General features: G+C 31.8%; 3 protein-coding genes across 3 annotated transcripts in view; 1 reads left to right on the top strand and 2 right to left on the bottom strand.

Annotated features, from left to right (window-relative positions):
- On the bottom strand, positions 1 to 17354 carry LOC139486749 (protein FAM114A2-like). The gene is made up of 13 exons (XM_071271682.1): positions 17154 to 17354; positions 14889 to 15529; positions 14043 to 14127; positions 10852 to 11043; positions 10065 to 10231; positions 9376 to 9622; positions 8705 to 8863; positions 8183 to 8274; positions 7413 to 7487; positions 6077 to 6216; positions 5566 to 5638; positions 4802 to 4858; positions 1 to 2965 (listed from the first exon to the last, which is right to left on the bottom strand). The coding sequence occupies exons 2-13, from the start codon at positions 15522 to 15524 to the stop codon at positions 2867 to 2869; spliced, it is 2022 nt and encodes a 673-aa protein (XP_071127783.1). The 5' UTR covers positions 15525 to 15529; positions 17154 to 17354; the 3' UTR covers positions 1 to 2866.
- LOC139486750 (zinc finger matrin-type protein 2-like) overlaps positions 17314 to 26993 on the top strand; it is a 12723-nt gene continuing 3043 nt past the window's right edge. The window contains exons 1-5 of the mRNA XM_071271683.1: positions 17314 to 17452; positions 19300 to 19455; positions 20344 to 20414; positions 21538 to 21611; positions 22068 to 22213. Coding sequence (XP_071127784.1) covers positions 17444 to 17452; positions 19300 to 19455; positions 20344 to 20414; positions 21538 to 21611; positions 22068 to 22213 — 456 coding nt within the window. The 5' untranslated portion in view covers positions 17314 to 17443. The remainder of the gene's footprint in view (positions 17453 to 19299; positions 19456 to 20343; positions 20415 to 21537; positions 21612 to 22067; positions 22214 to 26993) is intronic.
- Positions 23703 to 26993, bottom strand: part of LOC139485441 (uncharacterized) — a 5303-nt gene continuing 2012 nt past the window's right edge. The window contains exons 3-7 of the mRNA XM_071269934.1: positions 26850 to 26975; positions 25691 to 25867; positions 24854 to 25486; positions 24520 to 24630; positions 23703 to 24045 (exon numbers count right to left, since the gene is read on the bottom strand). Of these exons, the coding sequence (XP_071126035.1) occupies positions 23752 to 24045; positions 24520 to 24630; positions 24854 to 25486; positions 25691 to 25867; positions 26850 to 26975 (1341 nt within the window). The 3' untranslated portion in view covers positions 23703 to 23751. The remainder of the gene's footprint in view (positions 24046 to 24519; positions 24631 to 24853; positions 25487 to 25690; positions 25868 to 26849; positions 26976 to 26993) is intronic.

Consider the following 26993-nt stretch of genomic DNA (forward strand, 5'->3'; position numbering starts at 1 on the left):
AAAGTTCAACCGCTATTTCTTCAAATAACTTGGTTTATTCAATGATAATACAAAGTTTTTTTTTATGAACAGCCACATTGCTCTAGTTATCTCCCTTGTGCTGATTGGTTGCTGTTACATGCTGCTTCATATCTATTTTTCTAAACTTGTAAGTTCTTAGAACTGATATAGAAAGGAGTCTTTACTGAAAAATGGCTAACAAGAACGGAGAGAAATGAATAAGCAATGTATTTCATGTTTTATTTTGCAATGTGTATACTTTAAGTAAAACATTTGAATAGCACTCTTACATATAAATTGGCAATAATTTACCATTAAATTATATGATATCTAAAATTTATTCCCTTTATAAAGTTAAAGTGATTGAGTTAGATATCCAGAAAGCAAGTGAAAGTATTATTACTTTCCAATATTCTAATTCATAATATAAAAGATGTATTTGCATACTTTAAACACACAGGCACTAGTCTCAAAATATTTTTTTATATATACCTTAATATAATTGTGTTATATTAGGGTATATAGAAAAAATATTCTGAGACAAGTGCCTGTGTTTTAACAGATTAATTTTGTTAAAAGAAATGACTAGGTTTAACACAAACTACAGAGATGGGAAGTAAGCAAAACAAAGCTCTTAAAAAGATATCAGAGTAGAAGCAGATAAAAAATGTTTTGTTCTGCTAAAAATAAATTCTAATATGAAGCACTAATTTTATTCAAACTAATAAAACATAAGTTTTTTTGTAAACCAAAATGATTCAGGCATTACTTTTTGTATTCAGGTTTGATAACAGTCAACAAATTATGCTATTATACTTGAAATATGTATACTTCAGCATATCTAATTTTTCTTAATTACTGTTACCAGTTTGAGAATACATGTACTAAAATACAGACTTTTAAAGTTAATTGGTATGAAAGTAGTTTAGTTTTGTTCTGACTTATATTAATAAGAGGTAGAAATTAACAGATTATCTTATAACACAACCCTACAAAAATGCATATTAAAACAGTACTTTCAAATTTTTCATAAACAATTTTCTTTATACATTGACACATTTATATCATCTATTCCAACTTCACAATGATGTTTAATTACAAATATATTATTAAGGTAGCTATAATAAGGGGTCCCTTGATCCATGCAAAGTCAAGTTTTTGGGAAATTAGTGCACTAATAAAAGATGTCCGCACAAATTAGAATAAAGTTGGCATACAAATGTAAGAAACTGCTACAAAATTTGATTTAAGGTATCCTTTGGAAAATTTTCACTATTATTTCTAAATTCAGTTTAACCATATTGTAAAGTATAAGTACACACTGTATACACAAAAGGTTGACTGAAAATAAAATATACAGGAGATTGGATTTCACATTTTCTCCTTACCTGATGTGGTCAGTGATTGGAATTTTGTAACAGGGACCTCATTTTCAAAATGTTTCAAAATTAATTTCTTTAAGGAATCAAATACAATGTATGTTCAAATAAAAAAATAGATCTCAAATAGTTCCTGTTTGTCAGTTTGTTGGTATAAAACGCCACTTTCAGCTACCTTGGCGGTATATTAGTGATCAGAAATCATTGCTTGAGGATGAAGGAGTACTCGAACAGAACCACTGTCATTTGACAAGTAACAGACAATCTATGAATGGGGTTCAAAATCACAACCCTAAAGAGTTAACACTAAACAGGCTAGTGGTCACAGTACTACTGAACTCATTTAGCTTCTGATGCACTTAAAATATTTCCTGGTTTCAAATATAGATCAAATGACAGTTTATAAATTCTTAACAAATAATAAAATAACCTATTACCCATATAATAACATGGAACAGAATATACTGGGGTAGGGGAAACCTTCAACATAATCAACATAATATATCATTTAAAATACATTACAATACAAGTTTGAACATGATTTCAGCAAATGATTCACATGATGGTTGGTTTCTTAAGTAGGTATTCAGTCATACTGTGGATTCATTATTATTCGTTGGATACCAATTTTTCGTGGATTTCGTGGGCAAAGTTGAGCCACGAGCTTAAATGTTCAACGAATATTTTTTTTCTATAGGCTTGTATGCATACTTTGGCAAAACCAAGAAATAAAATATCAACAAACATGTCAGTTTCCCTTCGTCCATCAAAATTTGTACCCATGAAAATAAATTAATCCACAGTAAATTTTAAAATAAAATACTTCATCCGCTAATGTTTAGATTGTTGTCATTTCATTTTGTTTTGTTTTATTTTTCAAATTAACACTAATATACCCAATCTACATGTAAATGCAGAAATTAATGAAAAAATGTAGAATTTATTAATGTGACTTAATAACTATGTATAATAAGAAAAAAATCCTGAATTTTGAATTATGCAATTTGAATCCTGTTAAAACTTTCACAATATCAAAAAGATCCCATTATTTTCTGAATTTTCACACTATATGATTAATGTAGACAAAAATTATAACCCAATTAAACAAATTTCTAGTCTTGCCATCATAAAACTATATTTTACATCATGTAACTTTGACAGAATTGCCTTTACATGATAGATACAGTATTATTAATTGAAAAATATCTAAAATAATAGTAGAACTCTACTGAAAATAAATAATTACTACAATATCTTTTTCATTTATATTTTCGTCTGTCTCTTGTCATTTTATTGCCTTATTATGGTCATTATCACAGTTATTTTTTACAACACAGCATTTTGTTTTTAAATTCTGAGATCTTCTCCTTGAACTGTGGGATTCCATGATTTTAAATCATATTGCACATGAGTCAATCCAAAATGCTGAAGCATTCAACATCTGGAATTTCCCTTGGATATTTTTAGATTTCATGAAGTGTTGTCCTTCATTCTGCAATTCCTGGAGTATTTTCAATGGCTGCCTGTTGTAAACAAGGCAATAATAGTTGGAAGCCATCATGGATATATGTGCTGCTGTTTGTTGCCTGAAAGAACATGAAACTATTTAAAAAAATACTTATGATTTTTTCGGTGTCAAATATCAAATAAATATTTCCCTATAATTGGCGTAACTTACATAATATTTGCCTGTGAATGAAAGACAACTCTGATGTAAAAAGAAAATTTAATTATTTATTAACCTCAAACATTATGTCAATTTAAAGCATGCAATTAACTCATATGTAAGTCTAAGAACTATAGAGAAATATATATGATATTTATGTAAATATGTACGGGTAAGTTTTTAAAAGTTGTTCTTTAACGTAACTTTAAAGAACTCAAGAGGTCCTTGGTAAATGTGTAGTTATAACGAATGGTGCTTGTGAAAGAAAATTGTGGCAATGAATGAGTAGAGGTGCAAGCATATATCTGAAACCAGAGTGCATGATTCTTGTAAAAAAATCACATTGGCTCCTCTAGCACTCCAACACAGGATCTCTGTGTTGCAAGGCAGTGTTCTAACAGACCGAGCCAAAACTTCCTTCACTCAACCATTTGTCGCTGAGTAAGTACAGTTAACTCTCGTTGTCTCGAACTCGGTTGACTCGAAATTTCGGATGAGTCGAAGTTTTCACGTGGTCCCGAACTTTGTTCCATGTAAATGTATGTAATTCGACTCCTGATGAGTCGAAATTGGATGAGTCGAAATTTCGGTTGAGTCGAACTAAATTTACGATCCCAAGGTTAACAAAAGCATTCAAAATTCATTATTTATCTCGAACTAATACACATATGTCAAAACATGACCTCCGGCATTTAAATAGATTGACGAGTTAATCTGACAATACACGTGTAATACACCTTATCGCTATTTGTCCGCCATTGCTGGAAATCACACAGGTTCCCGTAAAATTTTGACGTCATAAAACAAAATGTCTGACGCCACAATGGAAAAGTGATTGTTGTTGACGTCAAAAGTTCAAGTGGACGGGTCAGCCGGGAATAGCGATAAGGGGTATTAAATTTCCAGTCACTGACCACTGTATTGATTTAATGACATGCTATTTAAACGAGTGTTTACCTAAGAATATCTTTTATAGAATTTTTATAAATGATCAGTGATACGTTGTTAATGTTCATGAAAATGTATTTAAAATGTTTACAAAACAATTAATTGTGATTTACACTAATGAGCTTGGGTGTGTATAAAGTAAGGATTATGACTTCCGTTGATGATCACCTAAAAACTACTCAATCGGCGTCTTTAATCTTGTTGTATTTTCTTTTGAAAAGAAAGAGTGAGATAAAACAAAATGAAGAGTAATCTTAATTTTCTAAAATCTCTTGTATCCGAGAATAAACATTTTTTTCAACTATAAACGACCTGAATAACAAAACTATCGATTGGAAAGTACTCTCTGTGATAAAAGCCATTGGAAAAAAATGTAACTGAAACAATTGAATAAGTAAAAATAATGTTATTATAATAATGAAAGATCATAACATACAAATACATCGATCTGATACCTGAATATCGATCCCCTTCCCATATTCACCCAGATTTATTTTAGCTTTACCAAAGTAAGCAAGAGTTGTTTCCCTTGTTCTGTCAAACTTCCGGTTTTCGTTTGAGTCGAACTATGTGTATCTCGAAATATTTCTCTGGTCCGGCTGACTTCGAGATAACGAGAGTCGACTGTATCTGCTACATATATTGAGGGATGAAATCTAGTCTCATGTCTATCCATTGAATAGTGGAGGTGTTAGTATACCTCTGGTGGGAAAATATATTCCTATTTGTACATATTTCTATTTCTTCAGTACAAATGATGCTGTATTTGCATATATCAAATTAACTGATTGCAATGAAATAATAATACCTCTAAATAAACGTTTGTGACCATTTGGTTAATACTACTATCATTTTCCATATCTTCCTGAAATGTATTAATATACAATGTATTGAATATAAATCTAATAAACTTGAACATTTATAAAATTGTATTACAAATCTTTGTTATTGAATGAAAAAACTCCAAAAATACATTATATCTATGGTCTAAATTCATTTCACAATCAGTAACATATGCATGGAATGCCTCTTTTTTTGCTGCTGTTAGACTGAAATTTTTCTGTTTAACTTTCGTGTCATCACCATCTTTTTAATTGAAAAAAGTGAATTAAATTCTTTGACTAAATTTTAAGGAGCATTGTCCAGGCCTTATATTAATACTGTAACAAGGGAATCAACTCAAACCTATGGGCAGTCATGAGTTAAATCCCAGGTAAGGTTTTTAAACAACATATTTATGGGGAAAAAATGTATTCAACTAGAAGTGACCGCTGTGGATTCATTATCATTTGTTGGAAATCTATTTTGTGTATTTCACAGATAAAAGGTCTGCTCTATGGTCGGGTTGTTGTGTCTTTGACACATTCCCCATTTCCATTCTCAATTTTTTCAATAAATTCAAATATAAATGAAGTACAATCTATAAATTTACTAAGAGCTAGTATGCAGACTTTAGCAAAACCATGAAATCAAATATGTACAAAAATTAATACCAATGCGAAGTTGGTGCTCACTAAATTAGCTGACTCAGTTTCATGTGAGGATTTCAGTTTCCACTGTAAAACCACTTACCCCTAGTTTGTTAAGGCAGTGTGAGAATTTTGTAGACAAGATAGACACTTCTGTGCTCAGCAGTTTGTTGATACTGAAACAATGAATAAAAATTTAAATGAAACAAGAATACACATATTGTCCTGCTTTAGCATCCCACCTGTATTAAAAGTATAGGAAAATAGAAATTGAACATCCAACAGATTCTAAAGGTTCACACACATTACAAGTCATCATTGTTGGGCTGCTGAACAAATTTTAAGTCATTTTATTTAGTCATACTTGGGAGAAGTGTGAAGAAAAATGTTTGAAGTTTATATCAACATATTGAAAATTTTTAAATATCAACAAACAAACAGTTGGTGTGTGACAGATTAAAAAAGTGGTCACATGTTACAACTCATTGCATTCAAGCTGCTGACTTAATATGAAGTCAATCTGTTCAGTAATACTTGAGAAAAGTGAGAAAAAAATTCAAGATGATTTAACATATTAAAAAAAATCAAAGTATCACATTACGCATCAATATTACCTAAGTAAACATTTCGCTCTTTCTATGAAGTTTTTGTCAGAGTCCTTCTGGATAAGAATGAGTTCCCCTGCTTTATGAAACTGTTCCATGGCTTTTGAAGTTAACTGTGCTAATGACTGGATAGCTTTCTGGTGCATTAACTGCAAAATAAAATAAAATTAACCTTCTGTCTAATCTTTGATTCTCAATATCAGTTGTTATAGCATTTACAAACTCTTTAAGCAGCTACATATAGGCCATTTGAGACAAATTGTTTGCCTTGCTATGACACAATAACTAAGAAAGCTCATAGAAAGATGTGTAGTAGGTGTCAATGAGACAAAAATGCACATTAATATAACTTTGTATTTTGGTAACCCTGTTCTCTGAGGTAAACAAAACTGATTTTAATTGACAGTACTCATTTTTAAGTAACAAATATGATTGATTGTTATTTGAATAACCCTTTCGCCAATGAGTCCCGGTTTACCTGTAAGACACCTTTAGACACCTGGCGATGAGTTCCGTTTTACCGGGATTGGAATACCTCTTTTATATTTCCGGCTTAAAACAGTACAAACACCAGATATCTTTCTTTGTTGAATACCCCTATGAAAGTGTAAACATGGCGCTACTGTTTGTTGAAAACCGTGTCAAAATCAGAGGACATTTACAGAATTAACGAGAATTTGAAATGAGGGAACATTTTTATTGAAAGTATATGGAAGAGTTGAAGCCTATACTTTTTTTACATAAAATGTCGTTTTATGTACAAAACACTTGAAATGGACATCGTTCAGTGTGAGGAATTTGTACAGCCTCAGTAAATTTTTCAAAATTTTGCTGTTTTGGGTAAAAAAATTACAATTATGGGTCAAAGAGCAGAATTTTGAGAATTTCACCTAGATAATGCCGAAATTTTTTAAATTTGAATATTTTATTCATCATGAAGAAAAAGTGATCAAAACATGAACAAAACTGTGAACATGGTGTTAGTGAATGTAACAAAGACATAAATAACTACAGACAAATTTTTATTGACATTTATTATGAAGATCTCCCACTTAAGTAATAGTAGCCAGGGAAGCCATCGTCTCAGAGTAGCTTCAGTCTGGACAGCAATCGGTGAAAGGGTTAAAGTCCAGAGGCATAATGAAAGATGTATCTAACTACCTAAATATAACCTATGTAAGAGTACTATTATTCTGTTACATAAATGCTTAGCAATTCTGAACCATCTGAACATTGTTTTGTCTTTTGTCATCTTTTAAATAGGGAAATCAACATGAAAAATACTGAAAAATCCAAACTTGATATTTAGTTCTGTTATATTATCTGACAACTTTTAAAATCTTACTTTTGGTTCTATTGTTTCACCTTTCTCCTGTTTTTCATAAAAATCTGTAATTTCTTTTCTTATATTTTCTTGAACCTGAAAACAAGATTATAAAATATATATGACTGTCACAGTCATTTTCCACTAAAAATACTTTGAACTTAAATGTCTTTTCCAACATTTGTTCTGTATAAATGTACTTATATAAGTTCAATCCCCAATTAAGTTGAATTACAATGATTCTATTGGTTGTCCAAAACAATTTTGAAATCCCTATAGTTTTTTTTTCATTTCAAACATTTCATTGCACCATCAAAATTCAAAAACAAATACTACAAAACAAAGCAAAAAAATTTACTCTTTTACTATAGTTATGCTAACGCAACAGTATACCAAATAAAAATGCTACACAAAAATCAGAAATTAGAAAATGCTCAGCATGCCTTGAATATTGACAGATTTTTCATTACCTAAACATCTAGATAAACATTATGTATCATTCATAAATGAGAATCAGCATCTCCCTAGATCTATATCTTTAATTTTAAGGATGACTGATACCTGAAATGTGTATATACACAGTACACAAGTAAATGATTAGTAATATACAACACAATCAATGCTGCTGGACTAGCATCCTTTTTTGTGACCAAATAATATACTCTTCCATGCTACCAGACTTGAACTCAATATACATGAACACTAGATACGAAATACCTAATGGTTGAGGTTACCTTATTTATTTTATTAGGTGTTGTCCCCAGATGGAGATCTGTCAGTATTTAAGTTACCTTATTTATTTTATTAGGTGTTGTCCCCAGATGGAGATCTGTCAGTAATTCTGTCATCACTTTGATAAATTCATGTTCCTGCTCCTCGTCATCTAAAATAAAATACATGTAACAATTATTATTGCACAGACCAACAGACTGCAAGGCATGATGCCCATAAATGGGGTATAAAAATGTATAGTCAGCTTTGACTAGTAAAACTTCTGAACTACATCTTCTCTGTTAAAGAGATATGTAAGATACCAAAGTCAAACTTATAAGTCAAAAACAAACTAACGATGCCATGGCAAAAATTGAAAAACAATCAGAAGAGCAGTACGCAAAACACAACAGATAACAGGTGCTTGTATTTCTGGTAAATTTCCACCTGCCTGGTTGATTGAAAACAGGTTTAATATTTTATATCAATGATCTGTACTATGATTGAACGTTTTTGAACAAACTTTTTCTTGGTAATCTTTTCTACTTAATGGTTATTACCGTACATAGAAAAAAATGTAAAAATACAAAACAAAATATTACCATCATCATCATCATTTTCATGTTCAAAGATCTGTTTAATTTCAATAAGTTGTGATTTGATGGAAGACAGTGTTTCTGCAGGCAGTGATGTCAACAATATCTGGACTTTTTTCTCACATTGGTTGGATAATATTTCTAGAGCCTCTAAATGAGAAATTCCTAAAAAGTAAACAAAATATGCAATTAACATGAATGTATATCCTTAAATTGTTTATTTCTATGAAAAATGTATCTGTTGTTTCAAAATATTAATACACATATACTATGAATACATTACAATGAACCTGTGATGACTGCACAAAAAGCAATTTTTCAGAAAGTTACTGACAGGGGTAAAATAATCATAAACAATTTTGTATCTCCTTAAAACATGATCTTATAATCCTAATAACCCTCTTCTTTCATACTGATACCTCTCCCTTAACTCCATAATGATACCTCTATATGGCACATCAGTTAAATCATTTTGTCTTTCAAAAATGTGTTTCAAATTTCTTCACTTAGCATCGGAAAAGAAAAATACATACTTTTCAAAAATTTCATATTTCGTTGATTCAACAAATTTTTTAAAATAAAAGTTAGCTCATTTTCAAAATTTTATTGAAATGTCCTTTGCAAAACAAGTATAAAAACAAGAGACCTTTTTGAGGAAAAGGTTTACAGCAAATTACCTTGAAATTCATCAAACAAATACCCAAAATGAGACTTTCTGGCCTCCTCTGACTCTTTCTCCATTTCCTGTTTATATTCTGACTCCTCTTTTGCTTCTTTTAAAACAGAAGACAGATTTGGTTTATCTCCCCTTTCAAGTAATACTTTAGATCTGTGTATTCCTGGGTCATGATCCTCAATAAAATCAAATGCCTTCTTGCCAACAGTTTCTAACACATCCATGCTTCCTGTCACTAGATTTTTACTCTAAAAAAAGAACAGGGCATTTTAATGAAAGATGATCAAAGTGAATAGTATGTGCTCTCTTTAAAATTGTTTGTGAGAAATAAAAATATATAATTTTCTAAAACATGAAAGCCATTGTTGTTTTGTATCTTGCTACATTAAAAGGATTACACTAGCTCTTGTCACAACCTTATCAAGCAAAATATTTCTGTAAGTTGTATGTAAACATACATGAACAAAATGTTCTTTAATATTTCAAACCCTTTTTACTGCTAAAAGTTGTTGGTTCTCTCTGGGTACTGACTGAGCTTTCCTCACCAATAAAAGCTGATAACCATGATGTATAATATAGTGCTGAAAGTGTTGCAAAACACCAACAATCAATCAATCAAACATTGAAGAAACTTCCATAAATAGTTTACATTTACCACTAAACATTATCATATATAATAAATCAGCTTACTGTACTCTGTACAATATTAGAGGTCTTGGCCACAGCATCCTTCAGACTTGACATTCCCCATGATGAGAACCATCCTCCTCCCCCTCCTGAAGCTGTATCCTCTTTAGCCTCTTCAGCTTTCTCTGTCTTCTTATCATCACTTCCTTCTTCTGCTTTCTTCTCTTCACCTAAATTAAAATATTGGTCAAATATCTCTAATTACAATTACTTTTTATTTTTACCAAATGATTCTTCATATAAAAAAACAAACTTGATGAAAAATACTGTTTTTAATATCTAATTCCAATTTTTATGATTCGAGAAAAAATATTAACTTACATATTATACATGTTATACATGTAAATTATCAGGTAATGTGTCGAGCTACAGAAGAGGGGAAGAGGTTGGCCAATCTATTCTAATGTTTTGTAGTGATAACCTCAATTTCAGGACCTCTCATTTCAATTATTTTGCTTTATGAAGATAACCATGTATATATTCATATGTATTCTATCTCAGTGTGAATGTTTTGTCTCTCAGTATCAAAATCCTTCAAATAGTTAAGGGATGATTTAAGTGCTCATAATAAAATGTAATATACAAAGAATAATTTCTATATCTAAGATCATTATTACTTTGCTTCTTACACATCTACATATGCTTTATTGCCTCTGAGTTAAATTAGGCTTACACAATTTATGTGACGAAAAAGCTAAAAGATTCCTATATATTTTCCAACTTCTAAACAATGTTACCAACAAGTATAAATATGAATATTCATATTTTGGTTTTATAACAGTTGCCATACCTGGTTCTACATGTTTTGGCTGCTCTGTAATTTCTTTTGAAGCTGATTCAGCAGGCTTCATTGTATGAGCCACATCATGAGATTCCAAGGCTTCGTCTTCCTTTTTATCAGTTTTCATGTAAGCCAGTTGTTCTGGTGGTATAGCACCCAATGTATTCTCCATTGTATCCATTATTGTACTGAACCCTTCTCCTGAAATATAAGCCCTTTAATTTAAATAACTTATTCAACAATTACAATGTTATATACATACTAAGTGTACAATGTTCACAACATAGGAAGAAGTTACTATAAGATAGGAAACGTTGAGGGTAAATGCTGTTGAATTGACTTGGATTATAAAGTGCACCTGGGAGACTACATTTTTATGACCTACAAAGTGACTCAGTACACATCTTTGCATTTTTAGCTATGATCTAAGTTTTCTAGCATATGTATGTACAAATCATATTTCATTGTTACCATGATTATACAAAAAAGAAATCTGTGGTAAATGTGACAGCAACAAACTAGAGGCTCTAAAGAGCCTGTGTCGTTCACCTTGGTCTATGTGCTTATATTAAACAAAGGACACAGATGGATTCATGACAAAATTGTGTTTTGCTGATAGTGATGTGTTTGTAGATCTTACTTTACTGAACATTCTTGGTACTTACAATTTTCTCTATCTATAATAAACTTGGACCTTTAGATACAGTGAAAAATATTTTGTAAAAATTTACAAAAATTTACCAAATTAGTGAAAATTGTTAAAAATTGAATAAAATGGGCAACAACTCCTTAAGGGGTCAACTGACAATTTTGGTCATGTTGACTTATTTCTAGATCTTATTTAGCTGAACATTATTGCTGTTTACAAGTTATCTCTATCTATAACAATATTCAAGATAATAACCAAAAACAGCAAAATTTCCTTAAAATTACTAATTCAGGGGCAGCAACCCAACAACAGGTTATCCGATTTATCTGAAAATTTCAAGGCAGATAGATCTTGACCTGTTACACAATTTTACCCCGTCAGATTTGCTCTAAATGCTTTGGTTTTTGAGTTATAAGCCCAAAACTGCATTTTACCCCTATGTTCTATTTTTAGCCATGGCGGCCATCTTAGATGGTTGGCCGGGTCACCGGACACATTTTTTAAACAAAATACCCCAATGATGATTTTGGCCAAGTTTGGTGTAATTTGGCCAAGTAGTTTCAGAGGAGAAGATGTAAAAGATTACTAAGATTTACGAAAAATGGTTAAAAATTGACTATTAAGGGCAATAACTCCTAAAGGGGTCAACTGACCATTTCGGTCATGTTGACTTATTTGTAAATCTTTTTTTGCTGAACATTATTGCTGTTTACAGTTTATCTTTATCTATAATAATATTCAAGATAATAACCAAAAACAGCAAAATTTCATTAAAATTACTTATTCTGGGGCAGCAACCCAAAACCGGGTTGTCCAATTCATCTGAAAATTTCAGGGCAGGTAGATCTTGACCTGATAAACAAATTTACCTCATGTCAGATTTACTCTTAATGCTTTGGTTTTTGAGTTATAAGCCAAAAACTGCATTTTACTCAAGGTTCTATTTTTAGCCATGGCGGCCATCTTGATTGGATGGCTGGGTCACTGGACACATTTTTCAAACTACATACCCCAAAGATGGTTGTGGCCAAGTTTGGATTGATTTGGCCAAGTAGTTTCAGAGGAGAAGATTTTTGTAAAAGATTACTAAGATTTACGAAAAATGGTTAAAAATTGACTATAAAGGGCAATAACTCCTAAAGGGGTCAACTGACCATTTCGGTCATGTTGACTTATTTGTAAATATTACTTTGCTGAACATTATTGCTGTTTACAGTTTATCTCTATCTATAATAATATTCAAGATAATAACCAAAAACAGCAAAATTTCCTTAAAATTACTAATTCAGGGGCAGCAACCCAACAACAGGTTATCCTATTTATCTGAAAATTTCAGGGCAGATAGATCTTGACCTGTTACACAAGTTTACCCCTTGTCAGATTTGCTCTAAATGCTTTGGTTTTTGAGTTATAAGCCAAAAACTGCATTTTACCCCTATGTTCTATTTTTAGCCATGGCGGCCATCTTGGATGGTTGGCCTGGTCACCGGACACATTTTTTAAACTAGATACCCCAATGATGATTTTGGCCAAGTTTGGTGTAATTTGGCCCAGTAGTTTCAGAGGAGAAGATTTTTGTAAAAGTTAACGACGCCGGACGACGACAGACGACGGACGACAAGTGATGGGAAAAGCTCACTTGGCCCTTTGGGCCAGGTGAGCTAAAAATGCATGTTAAATAACAGACAATTCAAGTATCAAAAGATTGAAAAGTTCCCACACCAAATGATAAGCTCTTGTAAAATCAATGAAATAAAAATTTCAACACTCGATCATTTTTTTTATAGTGCTAAGTTGATGAGTGAGAGGAGATATAATTTTAAATAGATTCAGAGGTGTCTATTTACAACAATGATTGCTGTAGACACCTCTGAATATTCATACAAGTACTCTTTGTAAGAATCTCAAATAAAATATTTGAATTTGAATTTGAATTTGAATCTCGAGTGTTTTTTTAGGTGCCTTGCAAAATTAAACTAAACAAATTAATAATGTACAGGTGAAAATACACATATGAAAACAACTTTCTACAAGTATTTTTGTCCAATAGATCTCAATATTGACATTGTGAAACTTTTCCGGAGTAAATATGTAACTAAATGAGTTATCTCCCCATAGATTTACAAATGCTTGCAATACACTTTTAATTTTCAAGATTGAAAAATAACAAATGAATATGTTTTATTAATGTCTCAAGGCAAAGATATGTTAGTGGAGCCAGTAAACAGGTATTTATGACCATAAAATCACCAATTGATGTCGTCGAAGCTTAAAATACAATATTGTAATCTCCATTCTAATGAAACTGATAGAAAACAATGTTAAAACATACATTTAAAATCTGTAATATGTCGTCTGCGCTTGCGTACGTTTTCATAGCATCAATTAATATTGTGATTTAATGACATGAAAATTAGCAACCTTATCCAATCAAAATGAATGTTAAACACAATGTTGCATTAGAGTGATGTTTGACAGGTGATCCTCTGATTCTTTGAAATACATTTTATCATGTCTGTACCAATTAGACCGATTTATCTATGATACTAACCAACTTGATTTGTAAATGTTGAAACTGATGTCTGTGCTACATTCATGATACTAGAACCCCATCCTCCAATATTCCAACTACTAGACTGTAATAAAATAAAGTACAGTGAATGTCTGCCTTTACTTACATATATATAATTATGTAAATGTACATGTATGTATTAAAAAGTAATGATAATGATATCGTAATGTTTCAGTTTGGTACAGGTCCATACAAGAATGAACAGTGTTGTAAATTGAAAGAATCATATACATTTTTTTTTAATTGTATTTTGAAATAAATTAAAGCATACATTTTTGTACTTTCCACCCTCTTGGCCAAACAAGGAGCAAACATATTTTGTCTATAATAATTCATTAGAAATCCATTGACCTGTTTCCTTAAGGCCTGTTGAATGCAGTTACAAGAGGTGATTTGTCCTTAAGAAGTTAAGATTGATTAATAAATGATTAATAGCCAGTGGCAAATATTTAAAGCATATTCAGGAGTACAAATAGTATTTCAACCAAATACATAGTTTCTGCAAAATTCTGCTTACCTTAGGGCCATGGTCAACAGCATTCAATAATTAACTGCGGGTTAACACTAGATGATCATGAAGGACCTGACTGCATTGTTAACAAAAAAAGATTTAAAAGGGGCTGCTGTTTTGCCTTGCAACAGCTAACCTACCAGATGTACATGTATTTACTGACTTTTCAAAGAGCTAGTGCAAGGATTCTTAAACATGTTAAATATGCATGTACAATGTACAACATCGATGCACATGATGTAAGGAGCACATAATTGCTTGATGATTATGATGATAGAAGAGACATTTTTTTATACTGTTTAAGTAACAATAACCTTTTGATCTTCTTCTTCCTCTTCTTCTTCTTCATCATCGTCATCATCTGCTAGTTGATCCAGAACAGATTTAATGTCTGGCTTTTCTGATCCTTCTCCAGATCCTTCCCTCTGTATGTTCTGCCCAGAAGGTGACTTAACAATGCTTTCTGTTTTTTCAGAAACATTTGTACTGTCTGTTGACAGCTCTTTATCATTTTCTGGTGCCTTCTTTTCTTCAACTTGTGTGGTATCTGTTTTTTTCTCTTCCTGGTTTTCTATGTCAGATGTTTTACTTTCTGTCTTCTCTTCCTCTTTTACTATTACTTCACTCTCAGGCTTTTTACTTTCTGTTTCTTTCGCTTCATGTTTTTCAGTACTCTTATTATTTTTTTTGGCCTGTTTTCCCTTTTTCTTTCCTTTTCCAGTTGCTCCTTTCTGTTGTGGTACTTCAGGATTTTTTGTTTTGTCAATAGCCTCTTTATCACTTTTAGGATTAGTTTTTGAAGCTTGTTTCGGGTTGTCTCCCTTTCCTACAGACTTTGTTGCTTTATCTGTATCAGGCTTAGTAGATTTATCTCCCTTTGGTGGACTTTGCTTTGTTTCTTCTCCTTCATCAGCACTGGCAAATGCAGCATCATCTTCTGAATCTGACATTTTATCTACAAAAGCATGAAAAAGTATAAATGAACAGTTAGAAGCTTAGAAGAGGTTAGAAGTCAATTAAAGGAAATGAGAAATATTAACTTACTTTTCTGATCCTCTTGTGATTATTATTTAGTATTTTTGACTGTGTTAAAGTAGTAAGGGATTGCATTTTTTATTAGTTCATTCTATGACAATTAAATATTCATGTACAAATCTTCGTCAAAGGCCAACTTTTTTACCGTTCATCTTTAATATTATTATAAAACTAATGAACATTTACATGATTTATGAATTATTTTTATACATTATAAATATTCTTTTGAATCAACTTGGGAAGGAACTACTTTGGACAGATCAAATAGGAATGGAACAACTTGAAATTGATCGACTTGGCACAAATAGACTTGGGGCCAGATCGACAAAAAAGCTTGGTGGTACAGGGCTAGGAACAGTTAAACAAATGGTCAGATTATTTGTTTTCATGAGTCATTTGCAATTTGTACTATGAACGCTTTTTCAATGGAAATTGTGACGTCATAATCCCGGTCCATTCTTAACCCTCTCGCTGCTGGAGGGACACATATAACCATTTTCAAATTTATGCAAACTTCTCATCATCATGAACATTGATGTACATTTTGTATCTCTTTCAAGAAAAAGGCTGATGATTAAACAGTGCATTATTTTTTCTTCAATGGCTCCAAAATATAACGGTTATCTTTTTCTTGCGCCCACCAGTAGTGTTGAGTATTGGTAAAGTTTGACAGTTCAACGTAAAAATTATTATGTAGACTGTATATTGAACAGATATATCATGTTAAGGAGGGGTATTTGCGAAAAATACCAGTCGAGAGAATGTTAAATTTCACGAGCCGTAAGGCGAGGGAAATTCATTCTCAAGACTGGTATTTTTCGCAAATACCCCTCAATAACATGATATATCTGTTTAATTACACCGAATGTTAATGTACTAAAACGCATTGATGATCGTGACGTTACAAGCGTCCAGTCGGATAGAGTATTTTTGGCAAATACCACGGCAGAGAGGGTAAAAAAGGCATATCCTTTTAGCAAATATGCCGGCGGCGTAAAAAATGAACAATATTCATTTGATAACAGTAAATTGGTGAAAAATACACTGGCTATTAACCAATCAAAACCCCGGATTCTTACATAAGGTGTAATTATAATTATTATATGACGTTATATATCAAACATGTCAAATGAAGTCATTGTTGAGCATGTACATGTGACGTCACAGATGTTGAGCTGCCGTATTTTCTTGTAAATGAAATGAAATACTACCAGCAGTAAGAGGGTAAATAGAAGGAAAACCCATAAGGTGAGGATAATATATTTTTGTTTGTGACAATAGTCAATACAAAAGTCAGGACTGTCTATTTCAAGTACAACCATTAATAATTAAAATATGATCTAATGAGAGAAAGGAAATTAAAAAAAGAAAAAGTAGATTAAATTGCTAAATTATCAAAATCATGCAAATGATGGCATGGCAAATCTGTAATCAACAGATCAACCCCTCAAAATTTGGCATTTTTCCAAGTGTAAGGATTGTTTATCAACAATCAAACACTTCTCCCTCTCAGACAAAAATAGTCCATTTCATGCAAAACTTACCAAAACTCTGCTTGTCAAACGTATGCAAATGGAAAATCGAACTATAATAAATTTCGTCACTCCAGCCACGTCGATTTGTTTTGCATTTTTTTAAGCTTTCGGGTCATTGAGCAACTTGAAATAAATAGGAGCTAACTGTCATTTTAAAACGCATGAGAAACTTAGATGGAAGTGCATGGATTTGAGTTTTCGGAGTTTTCCATAGACAATAAGAAGAAACCCGAGAGCGAAGGCTATTTGATTGTTTACAAATTTATAAATTAATATTATTGAGGATACTTTAAAGAACAATGGCAGAGGTTACAAGAATACGACAAATTAAGAATGAATCCAGCTCTTTCCCTTTTAAGTGTCTTCTTTGTAAATCGTAAAGACACAATAAACCCCCCCTTTTCTCTTTATATTCATGGTCCTACTACTGGTGCTTTTGCTTAGATAATGTGATGTTCCAAAGCATAGAACTATACTTCACAATGTCCCATGACACGTATCCCACCTGAATGACCAATTAAACCTAGCAGTTTATTAAAAATTGGAATTTCGATGATGGAAAACTTTCAGAAATAGACAGTCAGAGCTCAGACATGAATAAGTCTGAATCTGCTTTTGACTCATAGAGGTCTAGATTTGTAAGTTTTAGGATTAGTCTCCCTTTAATGCAAGACAAAATATGACTTTAATAAGTCAAATATTGTTAAGCAAGAAATAACTGTACAGAATCAAAAAGTTGCAAATATCGACTCCTACAAGTCGATAAGTGATCAAAATTGGTTAGCTTAAAGACCCACGCAAATTTATAAGGAGGTCATGCATCTAAATCAAATAATGACAACATTCAAAGACAATGCTTTGTCTTCTAAGGAAAAATATGAATGAGAGTCTAAAAAATCGGAGATAATGTTAATTAACCTTACAATGCAACCACCTGGAACTACACTTAATGAGGAAAAACATCTGTGTTTAGTAAGGATGTTCAATAAGACAATTACATATAGATAGCTCAAGTCCTTGTGAACACTCAGACAGGTTTTTGCTGTCATAGGTTGTGTAGTTTGGCCACCAAGTGAAATTAGTTTTTTCATCAACATAAATAGACCTAAACAAGTCTGTCATTTTATGGCTTAGATAAGTCTAAAATTGAAAACACATTTTTATGATAAATACATGTTTTGACTTCTTTAAGTCAAAAACAAAAATAGACTTGTTTATGTCTGAGCTCTGACTGATAGACACAGGCACTTGTTTCTATCCATTGGAAGACCCTCTATCCAAGTAAATATACGTGGATAGAGGGTCTTCCAATTGAAAGAAACAAGTGCCTGTGGAAATAGACCACTTTCGAGTTTATCCTTCACTGGAAAAAACTCGTCAATTATGCGCCCCATTATGACATCATTTATCAGATAGAGGGGATCGCCTGTATCCCTGCACTATGAACTCTTGTGCTATGCCTATTTTGGGTGTTTTTAATTAGTTTGAGAAATGTACTAGTTTCTGGATTGTATTTTCTGTTAAGTATCTTGTAGGTCTCAATTATGTCCCCTCAGAACATTCTATATTGGCAGCTTAAGTTTCTTCAATCTTTCCGGATAACTGAATTTGTTGGATCCAGGTATCTGGCCTGTCGGCCTTTTTTGTACATTTTTAATTTTGCCAAAGAATTTCTTTTTGAAGGGAGCCTATACTGAACTAGCATAGTCTAAGTGTGTTTTCCCTTATGTTTTATGAAGATCTTTGCATTTAAATTTATATTCTTCTTATTGCCGCAAACATTGAGTTAGCTTTGTTTAATTTTTCCCATATATGTGTTTTTCAAAGGTTTATAGATATATTTGCTTTAATGCGAGGGATATTTCCCTGTTGTTCTAGAGAAGAAACAGTCTGTTTTCATGTTTTTTAGGGAAACAATTACCTGTGATCTAATGACTATGTATTAATTTTCCAGAGTTCTTTAATTTAACTTCATGTACATTCATTAATTTATAGAGAATTTATTATACAAACCCTACCTTCAAGTGATGATATATCTGAGCCTTGAATATGATATGATATACATTTTTATCATATTATCTACATCTTTTATATTAATAAGTAAATTTATATCCACATGAAAGATCATTACTTAAATGTTTATTTTTTTCTTCAGAAACCAACACCCGGTGATCACAGACGAAAGTGGGACAAGGATGAGTATGAAAAAATTGCTAAAGTTCGATTGGAAGAAGAAGAAAGGAAACTTCTTGAAAAAGAGTTAAAAGAGCCACCTATCAAAAGAGAACTATTAAAACCTAGAGAATATAAAGTATGTTAAACAAGGTTACATTTGATCGAAATTAATATATTCAGAAATAGAGAAAAAAAATCTTATGATTAAATATCTTTGTGTAAATCTGTCAAAAGGGAATATACAGTTTTAAGCCATGACAAGACATTACTATGCAGTTGTGGAAGAAAGAGCAGATACTGAAGAGGGACTTTGAGTAAAATTCCCTGGGATAATGGTTTATAAAACCAAATATATAAACACCAGTCTTTTTTTTGTCAGTCAAAATAGACTGCTAAATAAAACTGATTAATTTATATAAATATTTAAGCAGCATCTTTATTAAGTGCCAAGCCACTCTGCCTAAGAATCTGAGGCAGTGGTCAAACGTGACAAACAAAAACCCGGCTCAACTTGACATTAATTTAAGATCAAAACGTACATATATAACCATGGTAACAGTGCATGCATATTACATTTGTTTCCTGTAATTCAAGATATAATTTGGTTAAAATGCACTGGAAATTAACAACTAAGGGGAGATAACTCCATAATTTGCTTTCATTCTTTACCAAAAGTTATCTAGAGATTTCTCAAAATAATAGACACACAGAAACAAAACAATCTACCATTTATAACTCCATGAACTCAGGATAAGGGAAACTTCATAATAGGATGGGTAGGTTGGTAAGGTTTTTTTCTGTCTTGTTTTGAAAATTGTCTAAATTGCCTGATTATTACAAAGACTGGCACTTAAACATTTGTGTAGAATAGGTTGTAACATTTACAATTACTAAGATGTGACTTAGCACACATCTATTTACAAACTGACAAGTAAGTGTCGCTTTGTCTTCATATACATGTATAAGATCGTATGTTAAATTTTTATAGCTGTTCTAATTACTGTATCTGTTGTTCTTGTTTTAGGTTGATCTCGATTCTAAATTAGGAAAATCTCAGGTTATCACAAAGCAAACACCTCAGTCAGGACAAGGAGGGTAAGATAACATTTTATTTATCTATTATTAGTCTAAGATTTTAGAGTAGATGTTTAATTATGTAAGGAGGGGCCTAGTGGTCAAAGTAGTTCATCTACATAAATCACTAGCTTGTCTACACTGAAGTAGTGAGTTCCAAAACCACCCAGGGTAGGTTTGTTTTACTCCTATCTGGATTGACAAGGATTGCCATTTTCCTGCTAAAGATTGGTGATTTTTCTCTGCATACTTCAGCCTCCTCGACCAATAAAAACTGACTGTAACGACATACTGAGTGCAATGCCAACAATCAACGGTGAACCAATCAATTTATTGTTTGGAATATGAACTCATGACATGTACCTTATTGAGAACTATATTATCAGTTGAAATGATATCAATTACATTTATATTCAAGTAGAAATAAGTAGATGTGGTATTAGAACCAATGAATTAACTCTCCATCCAAGTCAAAAGTTTAAAAAGTAAACCATTGTGGGTCAAAGTACAGCCTTCAACATGGAGCTTTGGCTCACACTGAAAACAAGAAGCTATAAAGGACCCCAGAATTGACTAGTGTAAAACAAGTTAAACAGGAAAACCAACAGTCTAAACTATCTTAAAAAAAACAGAAATGAGAAACACTTATGAACCACATTAACAATCCACAAACCCTGAACAATAGTTTCCTGACTTTTGGACATTTGCAAACAAATGTGGTTTTAAACGTTTTAACAGGCACCAACTAAAATATATTGAAATTAGAGAAATTGTATGTTCGAAAAATAAATTACAACATGATACATGATACTATATCACTTACAAAAAATTAATGGTATAGGTCAAAATTTGTATCCTTAAAATCAATAGAGAACTTGTACATATTATTTTATTCTCGTTCACCATAACACAAGTCTTAACATAGTTTTGTACAGATGAAGCCAAAATCAATCTCTGTGTAATGTCATAAACATAAATTAAAATAACATCATAGAATAAAACAGAGATGGAAAGTTATTATTTTTTTAATATTTTGATGATTCTAAATTCATTAGAATAGATTTCCTTCACCTTGTCTGTCCCATTGTTAAGTTTCTGATGCTGCATTACCTTAGATTGACTGTAATATTTTTTGTTATTTCAGGTATTATTGCAATGTCTGTGATTGTGTTGTTAAAGACTCTATTAATTTCCTTGATCACATTAATGGAAAGAAACGTAAGTTTGTATATAAATTTTTCTCCTTTGCTCTCAAACAAAAAATATTCAGGAGCCAGTTGTGAATAAGATAAACAGCTAGTATTTTTAGCATTTTCAAAATGTTAGAGATTTTTCTGCAAATAAATGGAATTCATTGCAAGGTTTACCAAATTATATTTTTTTTATCCTCAGATTTTGAATACTGTGGATTTATTATATTTTTTGTGTTTATCAATTTTCTTGGATTTAGGTCTTTGATGTGCATTTTTCTTGATATTTGATTTCCTGATTTTGACAAAGTCTACATTCAAGTCAATAGATATTTGTAATTTGATGAGCATTAAAATTTTTGGGTTAATGTTTTCAAATGTCAATACAGAGTTATGACACATTCAATACGGTTGCTGCCTTTTATAATTTTATATCTGAAATTTGTACTAGCTGATGTTTTTATTGTTTTTTTTTGTATTTAAGATCAAAGAAATTTGGGAATGTCAATGAAAATAGAAAGGTCAACATTAGATCAAGTGAAGAAAAGATTTGAAAGTAATATGAAGAAAAAAGAAGAAAAGAAAAAAGAATATGATTTTGAGGAGAGAATTAAAGAATTACAAGAAGAGGTACGTAACTAACACTTCATCATGTATCAAAGATTTAACCACCTTCAGAGAGTCGACAGTTTAAAATTGTGTTTCTTTCCAGTTGACAGACTTTTCAGTTTTTCAAGATTGAACTTTTTTGATGATCAGCATGCACTGTTCTAGTTGACTGACTTTTCCTATACAACAAATTAAGTTTCACAATTAAGCAACACTAAAGACCCATGTGCACAGTGCTGCCAAATATGTTCCTTGTACACTTCACCTTACATATGAATTCCTAGATATGTATGTTCTAAATTTTGTGTGCTTTCTGACTTGAAGAAATATATATATTTGCTGACCATGCAAAGAGGGTGGTAAAGGGGGATGCTTGCGAGAAAAAAAACGTGAAATAAGACATAATTTCACGTTGAACGTGAAATAATTTCTGTAATGAATATTGCATGAAAAATAAATACTTTTATGTGAACCTTTTGTGACGGAGTCACTGTCTTCTTGTATATATTGACTCTTTGTTTTACTTGATATTCCCGATTTAGTATACACATTTATGATATAATTGGTTTACGGCTTTTAAAAAAGTATTTCTTGGCGATCCCTGCCAAGTGTTTGAATTTAATTTGAAAAATACCGGGCACGCAAAATAAGACTTTGAAAATCACGATGCACATAAAATTAAATAAGCAGAACACGTTGAACGAGGCACCCGTCTTGCACGACTGAACGTCAAATAAAAAAGTAAAACACGTTGAACGTGAAATAAAAAACGGCTATCGTGTTGCACGAAAATAACCCTTTACCACCCTCTGCAAAGGACAGGGCTCTTACAAATAAAGTTCTTTTGATAATTGGCTCCATAACATATTTAAGCATTAAAAATATATGTAGGACTCGGAGGTGCGATGGTACTCCGAACCGCGATGGTCACGCTGAAGTGCGATGGTCCACGCTGAAGTGCGATGGTTAACACGCCGAAGTGCGATGGTCACATTGTGACGTTAACTTGTTGATAGCTACGCTGAAGTGCGATGGTGGTTACTCTGAAGTGCAATGGTCCACGCTGAAGTGCGATGGTTAACACGCCGAAGTGCGATGGTCACATTGTGACGTTAACTTGTTCATAGCTACGCTGAAGTGCGATGGTTGTTATGCTGAAGTGCAATGGTGGTTAACTCTAAAGTGCGATAGTCACATTTTGAAGATAAATTATACGCTGAAGAATGCCTGTAACAATGATTAAAAAGCTAAATATATTTTTATATAAATACACAACTGTAGGGTTTTCCGTTTAAATGGTTTAACACTAGTTATTGCTGTTTTATGTGAACCTAGGCTCTGTGTTGAAGGCCGTATTATAACTTGAAATGGTTTACTTTTACAAATTGCAGCTTGGATGGACAGTTTTGTCATTCGCACTCATACCACATCTTCTTATATTTATGAACTTCTTCAATAAAATAAAGATTTTAGCAATGTGGCTATCGGTAGGTAGAAAAAAATAAAACAATTTCAATTTAAAAATGCATAGATTCATACAATATGCAATGAATGAATATTTAATACAGCAAATTAGGACGAATTAAGTATTTTGATAAACAGTGGATTTTATTGTTCTCAAGGTCTTTAACTGTGTACACTCTCCCTTTAGAATCATCCATCTGAATGTCCATTACTATCCCCTTCCTCCAATACCCTGACAGAAATACATTTGTTCCTGCGCTAAGTGCTGAATTTGGTCTAAAATCTATTGTGTCATTAATATTTGGATTAAATGTTTGCATTTCCATCACTTGGGACTTCCTAGGAAACAACTCAACAGGATACAAATCCCTATCCCATGCTTCTCTGTTCTGTTAAAAATAGTAACGGTACATGTACTAGTTCATATCTTTTTTGTACTTATTAATTGCTATTAAAAATGTACATTTGTATTTAATTTATTATGCTATATTTGAAATAAAATTTAAAAAAAAAATGAACATATTAAACAAACAAATGGCTCAAGTCTATCCATATTTGATGTGAGACAAGGCTCCGTTTTGAAGGCCGTACATTGACCTATAATGGTTTACTTTTATAAATTGTTATTTGGATGTAGAGTTGTCTCATTGGCACTCACACCACATCTTCCTATATCTATATACATAATTCATTCTAATCTGTTCGTTTATAATTTATGTAATGTTTGCATTTTGTGTGAAAACAGTATTATGTATGCTTCAACTGAATAGCTACTCTGTATGTATAGTACACTATGTGAAACTCATCTTATGTGTTTGCCTTATTTAACAGACTTAAAATAATACTTTATTTTATAAAATTACCTCAGTGCAAATATTGGAATCAGAATATCTCCGTTTGTTTGAATTGGTCTGTATTGTATTGGCTAAAAATCTTTTAGCATATATTTCCCGGTAATACGGGCTTACGTCATTCTGAAAAATATTAAAAATTAATTACTAATACATATATATTATTGCACTATAAATTTCATTGTTTCGTATTCTACTAAGTGTAATGTTGAATTAAAAAAAAAGTTTGAACTTTAAAACAATGTCTATAAATAAAGCCACATTTATTTAATTCAAATTTTAATAAATTTTTCCCATTTAGATACTGTTACAAAGATGTGCAAGTAAAAAATAGGTATTCAAGTACCTGCATCATATCAGTGTTGCGAATTATCTGTGAGTTTGTAATGTCAGTTAAAGGTGTTCCATGCATCATATCAGTGTTGCGAACCATCTGTGAGTTTGTAATGTCAGTTAAAGGTGTTCCATGCATCATATCAGTGTTGCGAACCATCTGTGAGTTTGTAGTGTCAGTTAAAGGTGTTCTATGCGTCATATCAGTGTTGCGAACCATCTGTGAGTTTGTAATGTCAGTCAAAGGTGTTCCATGCGTCATATCAGTGTTGAGAACCATCTGTGAGTTTGTAATGTCAGTCAAAGGTGTTCCATGCGTCATATCAGTGTTGCGAACCATCTGTGAGTTTGTAATGTCAGTCAAAGGTGTTCCATGCGTCATATCAGTGTTTCGAACCATCTGTGAGTTTGTAGTGTCAGTTAAAGGTGTTCTATGTGTCATATCAGTGTTGCGAACTATGTGTGAGTTTGCAGTGTCAGTTAAAGGTGTTCCATGCATCATATTAGTGTTGCGAACCATCTGTGAGTTTGTAGTGTCAGTTAAAGGTGTTCTTTGCATCATATCAGTGTTGCAAACCATCTGTGAGTTTGTAATGTCAGTTAAAGGTGTTTCATTGTGAATGTTACTTCTTCTTTCTACAGGGGCCTACATAAAAATAGGTATATAAATTATACTTAGTGGGAAAAAAATGAATTTATTGGATATAAAAATAAGTTTAAGTTGTAAAATATGTTAAATTAAACAATACTAATTAACGTTTTAAATCTAAATTAAAATTGGAAATTGTTATGCAATTTAAATAGATAAACTAAAACTAAAAAGATATATAGAATATGAAAAAAATCTTACAATCTTTTCTAGTTTCCGTCTCCACATATTTTCCATATACTCCTGATTTGACAATTGTCTCTCTTGTACTGGCGCAATAGATAAATCGTCCATATGTGCACACTCTGGTACATGTACAATAGATACCCTATCTGTATGCGCAGATTGTAGTGTAGTGCTGCTGTCCTTAACTTGTTCCTGTAGTAAATCATTTGTATAAATAGTCATAATTTTAAACGCTGTATTCATATATAATTACCACTAGACCAAAATGGCAATATTTGCATAAATATTCTTTCTTAAGAAACATTTTCTTTTTCTTTTTCTTTTTAAAAACAATCTTTATAAATAAAACTAATGAACAAACAGTATAAAAAACTAAGATAATTAGCTTGTTTGCACCGTTTTGTAAAAAACAATCTTGAGTACAAGAGTTATATACATGTATTTTTACTTAAAAACAGTTAAATACTGTTACACCGTGACTGTCCGATGTTAGAGGTATGGTTGGGATCTCTCTTACAGGTTTAACCCTGCCACATGCTGTATGTATGTGCATGTTCCAACACGACTGGTGCCACATGTGGAGCAGTATCTGCTTACTCTTCCGGAGCACATGGTATCATTCCTAGTTTTTGCTAGAATTCGTGTTGCTTAGTCTTCAGTTTTTTATGTTGTTGCATGTGTACTATTATTTTTGTTTGTTTTAATTTTAACCATGTATGGCGTTGTCAGTTTATTTTCGATTTATGAGTTTAACTGCTCCTTTCGAATCTTTCGCCCCTTTTAGGCAGCTAGTTTTCTCGTTTAAAAAGTTTTACATTTGTTTTTTACTGAGCTGTTTTTAAAGCTAACTATACGGTATGGGCTTTGCTCATTGTTAAAGAACTTACGGTAGCCTATCATTAAAAGCTGTTTAAAATTGTTGTGCCATTTGGTCTCTTGTGGAAAGTCTCATAAGAAATCATACATGTACCACATTTTCTTTTTTATATAAAAGAAAAATATTCAAAGCAGTTATTAAAAAACATACCGTTTGTTTTAAACTGTTAAAACTAAAACTATGTTTCTCGTTTACTGTATCCTGTGATTTTTTCTTGGTAACTACACCTTTTACTTCACCATTTAATTCATGCTGTTCAGCAGTTGTTTATCAAATAAATCAAAAATACAATAATACCTGACTATTTTCATTGACTTCTGTATTTTCTACTGTTAATTCTTCTGTTTCAACATTATCTTCTACATCCAGGTGTGCACTATTCAAAAATGCCTTTTCTTCTGATGTCAAATTGCATATTGGTACCTAATATTGAAAGATTTA

The sequence above is a fragment of the Mytilus edulis genome, chromosome 8 (assembly GCF_963676685.1).
Source record: "Mytilus edulis chromosome 8, xbMytEdul2.2, whole genome shotgun sequence".
Taxonomy (NCBI): Eukaryota; Metazoa; Mollusca; class Bivalvia; order Mytilida; family Mytilidae; genus Mytilus; species Mytilus edulis.

Bases quoted from the DNA above. Each gene is read 5' to 3' on its own strand.
- LOC139486749 (XM_071271682.1), bottom strand. From the start codon at position 15,524: ATGTCAGATTCAGAAGATGATGCTGCATTTGCCAGTGCTGATGAAGGA. The intron at 10,232-10,851 runs GTATGGCAACTG...ATTTTAATTTAG, and splicing joins GCCAAAACATGTAGAACCAG to GTGAAGAGAAGAAAGCAGAA. The intron at 6,217-7,412 runs GTAAGATTTTAA...TTTATTTTGCAG, and splicing joins GTGAAACAATAGAACCAAAA to TTAATGCACCAGAAAGCTAT.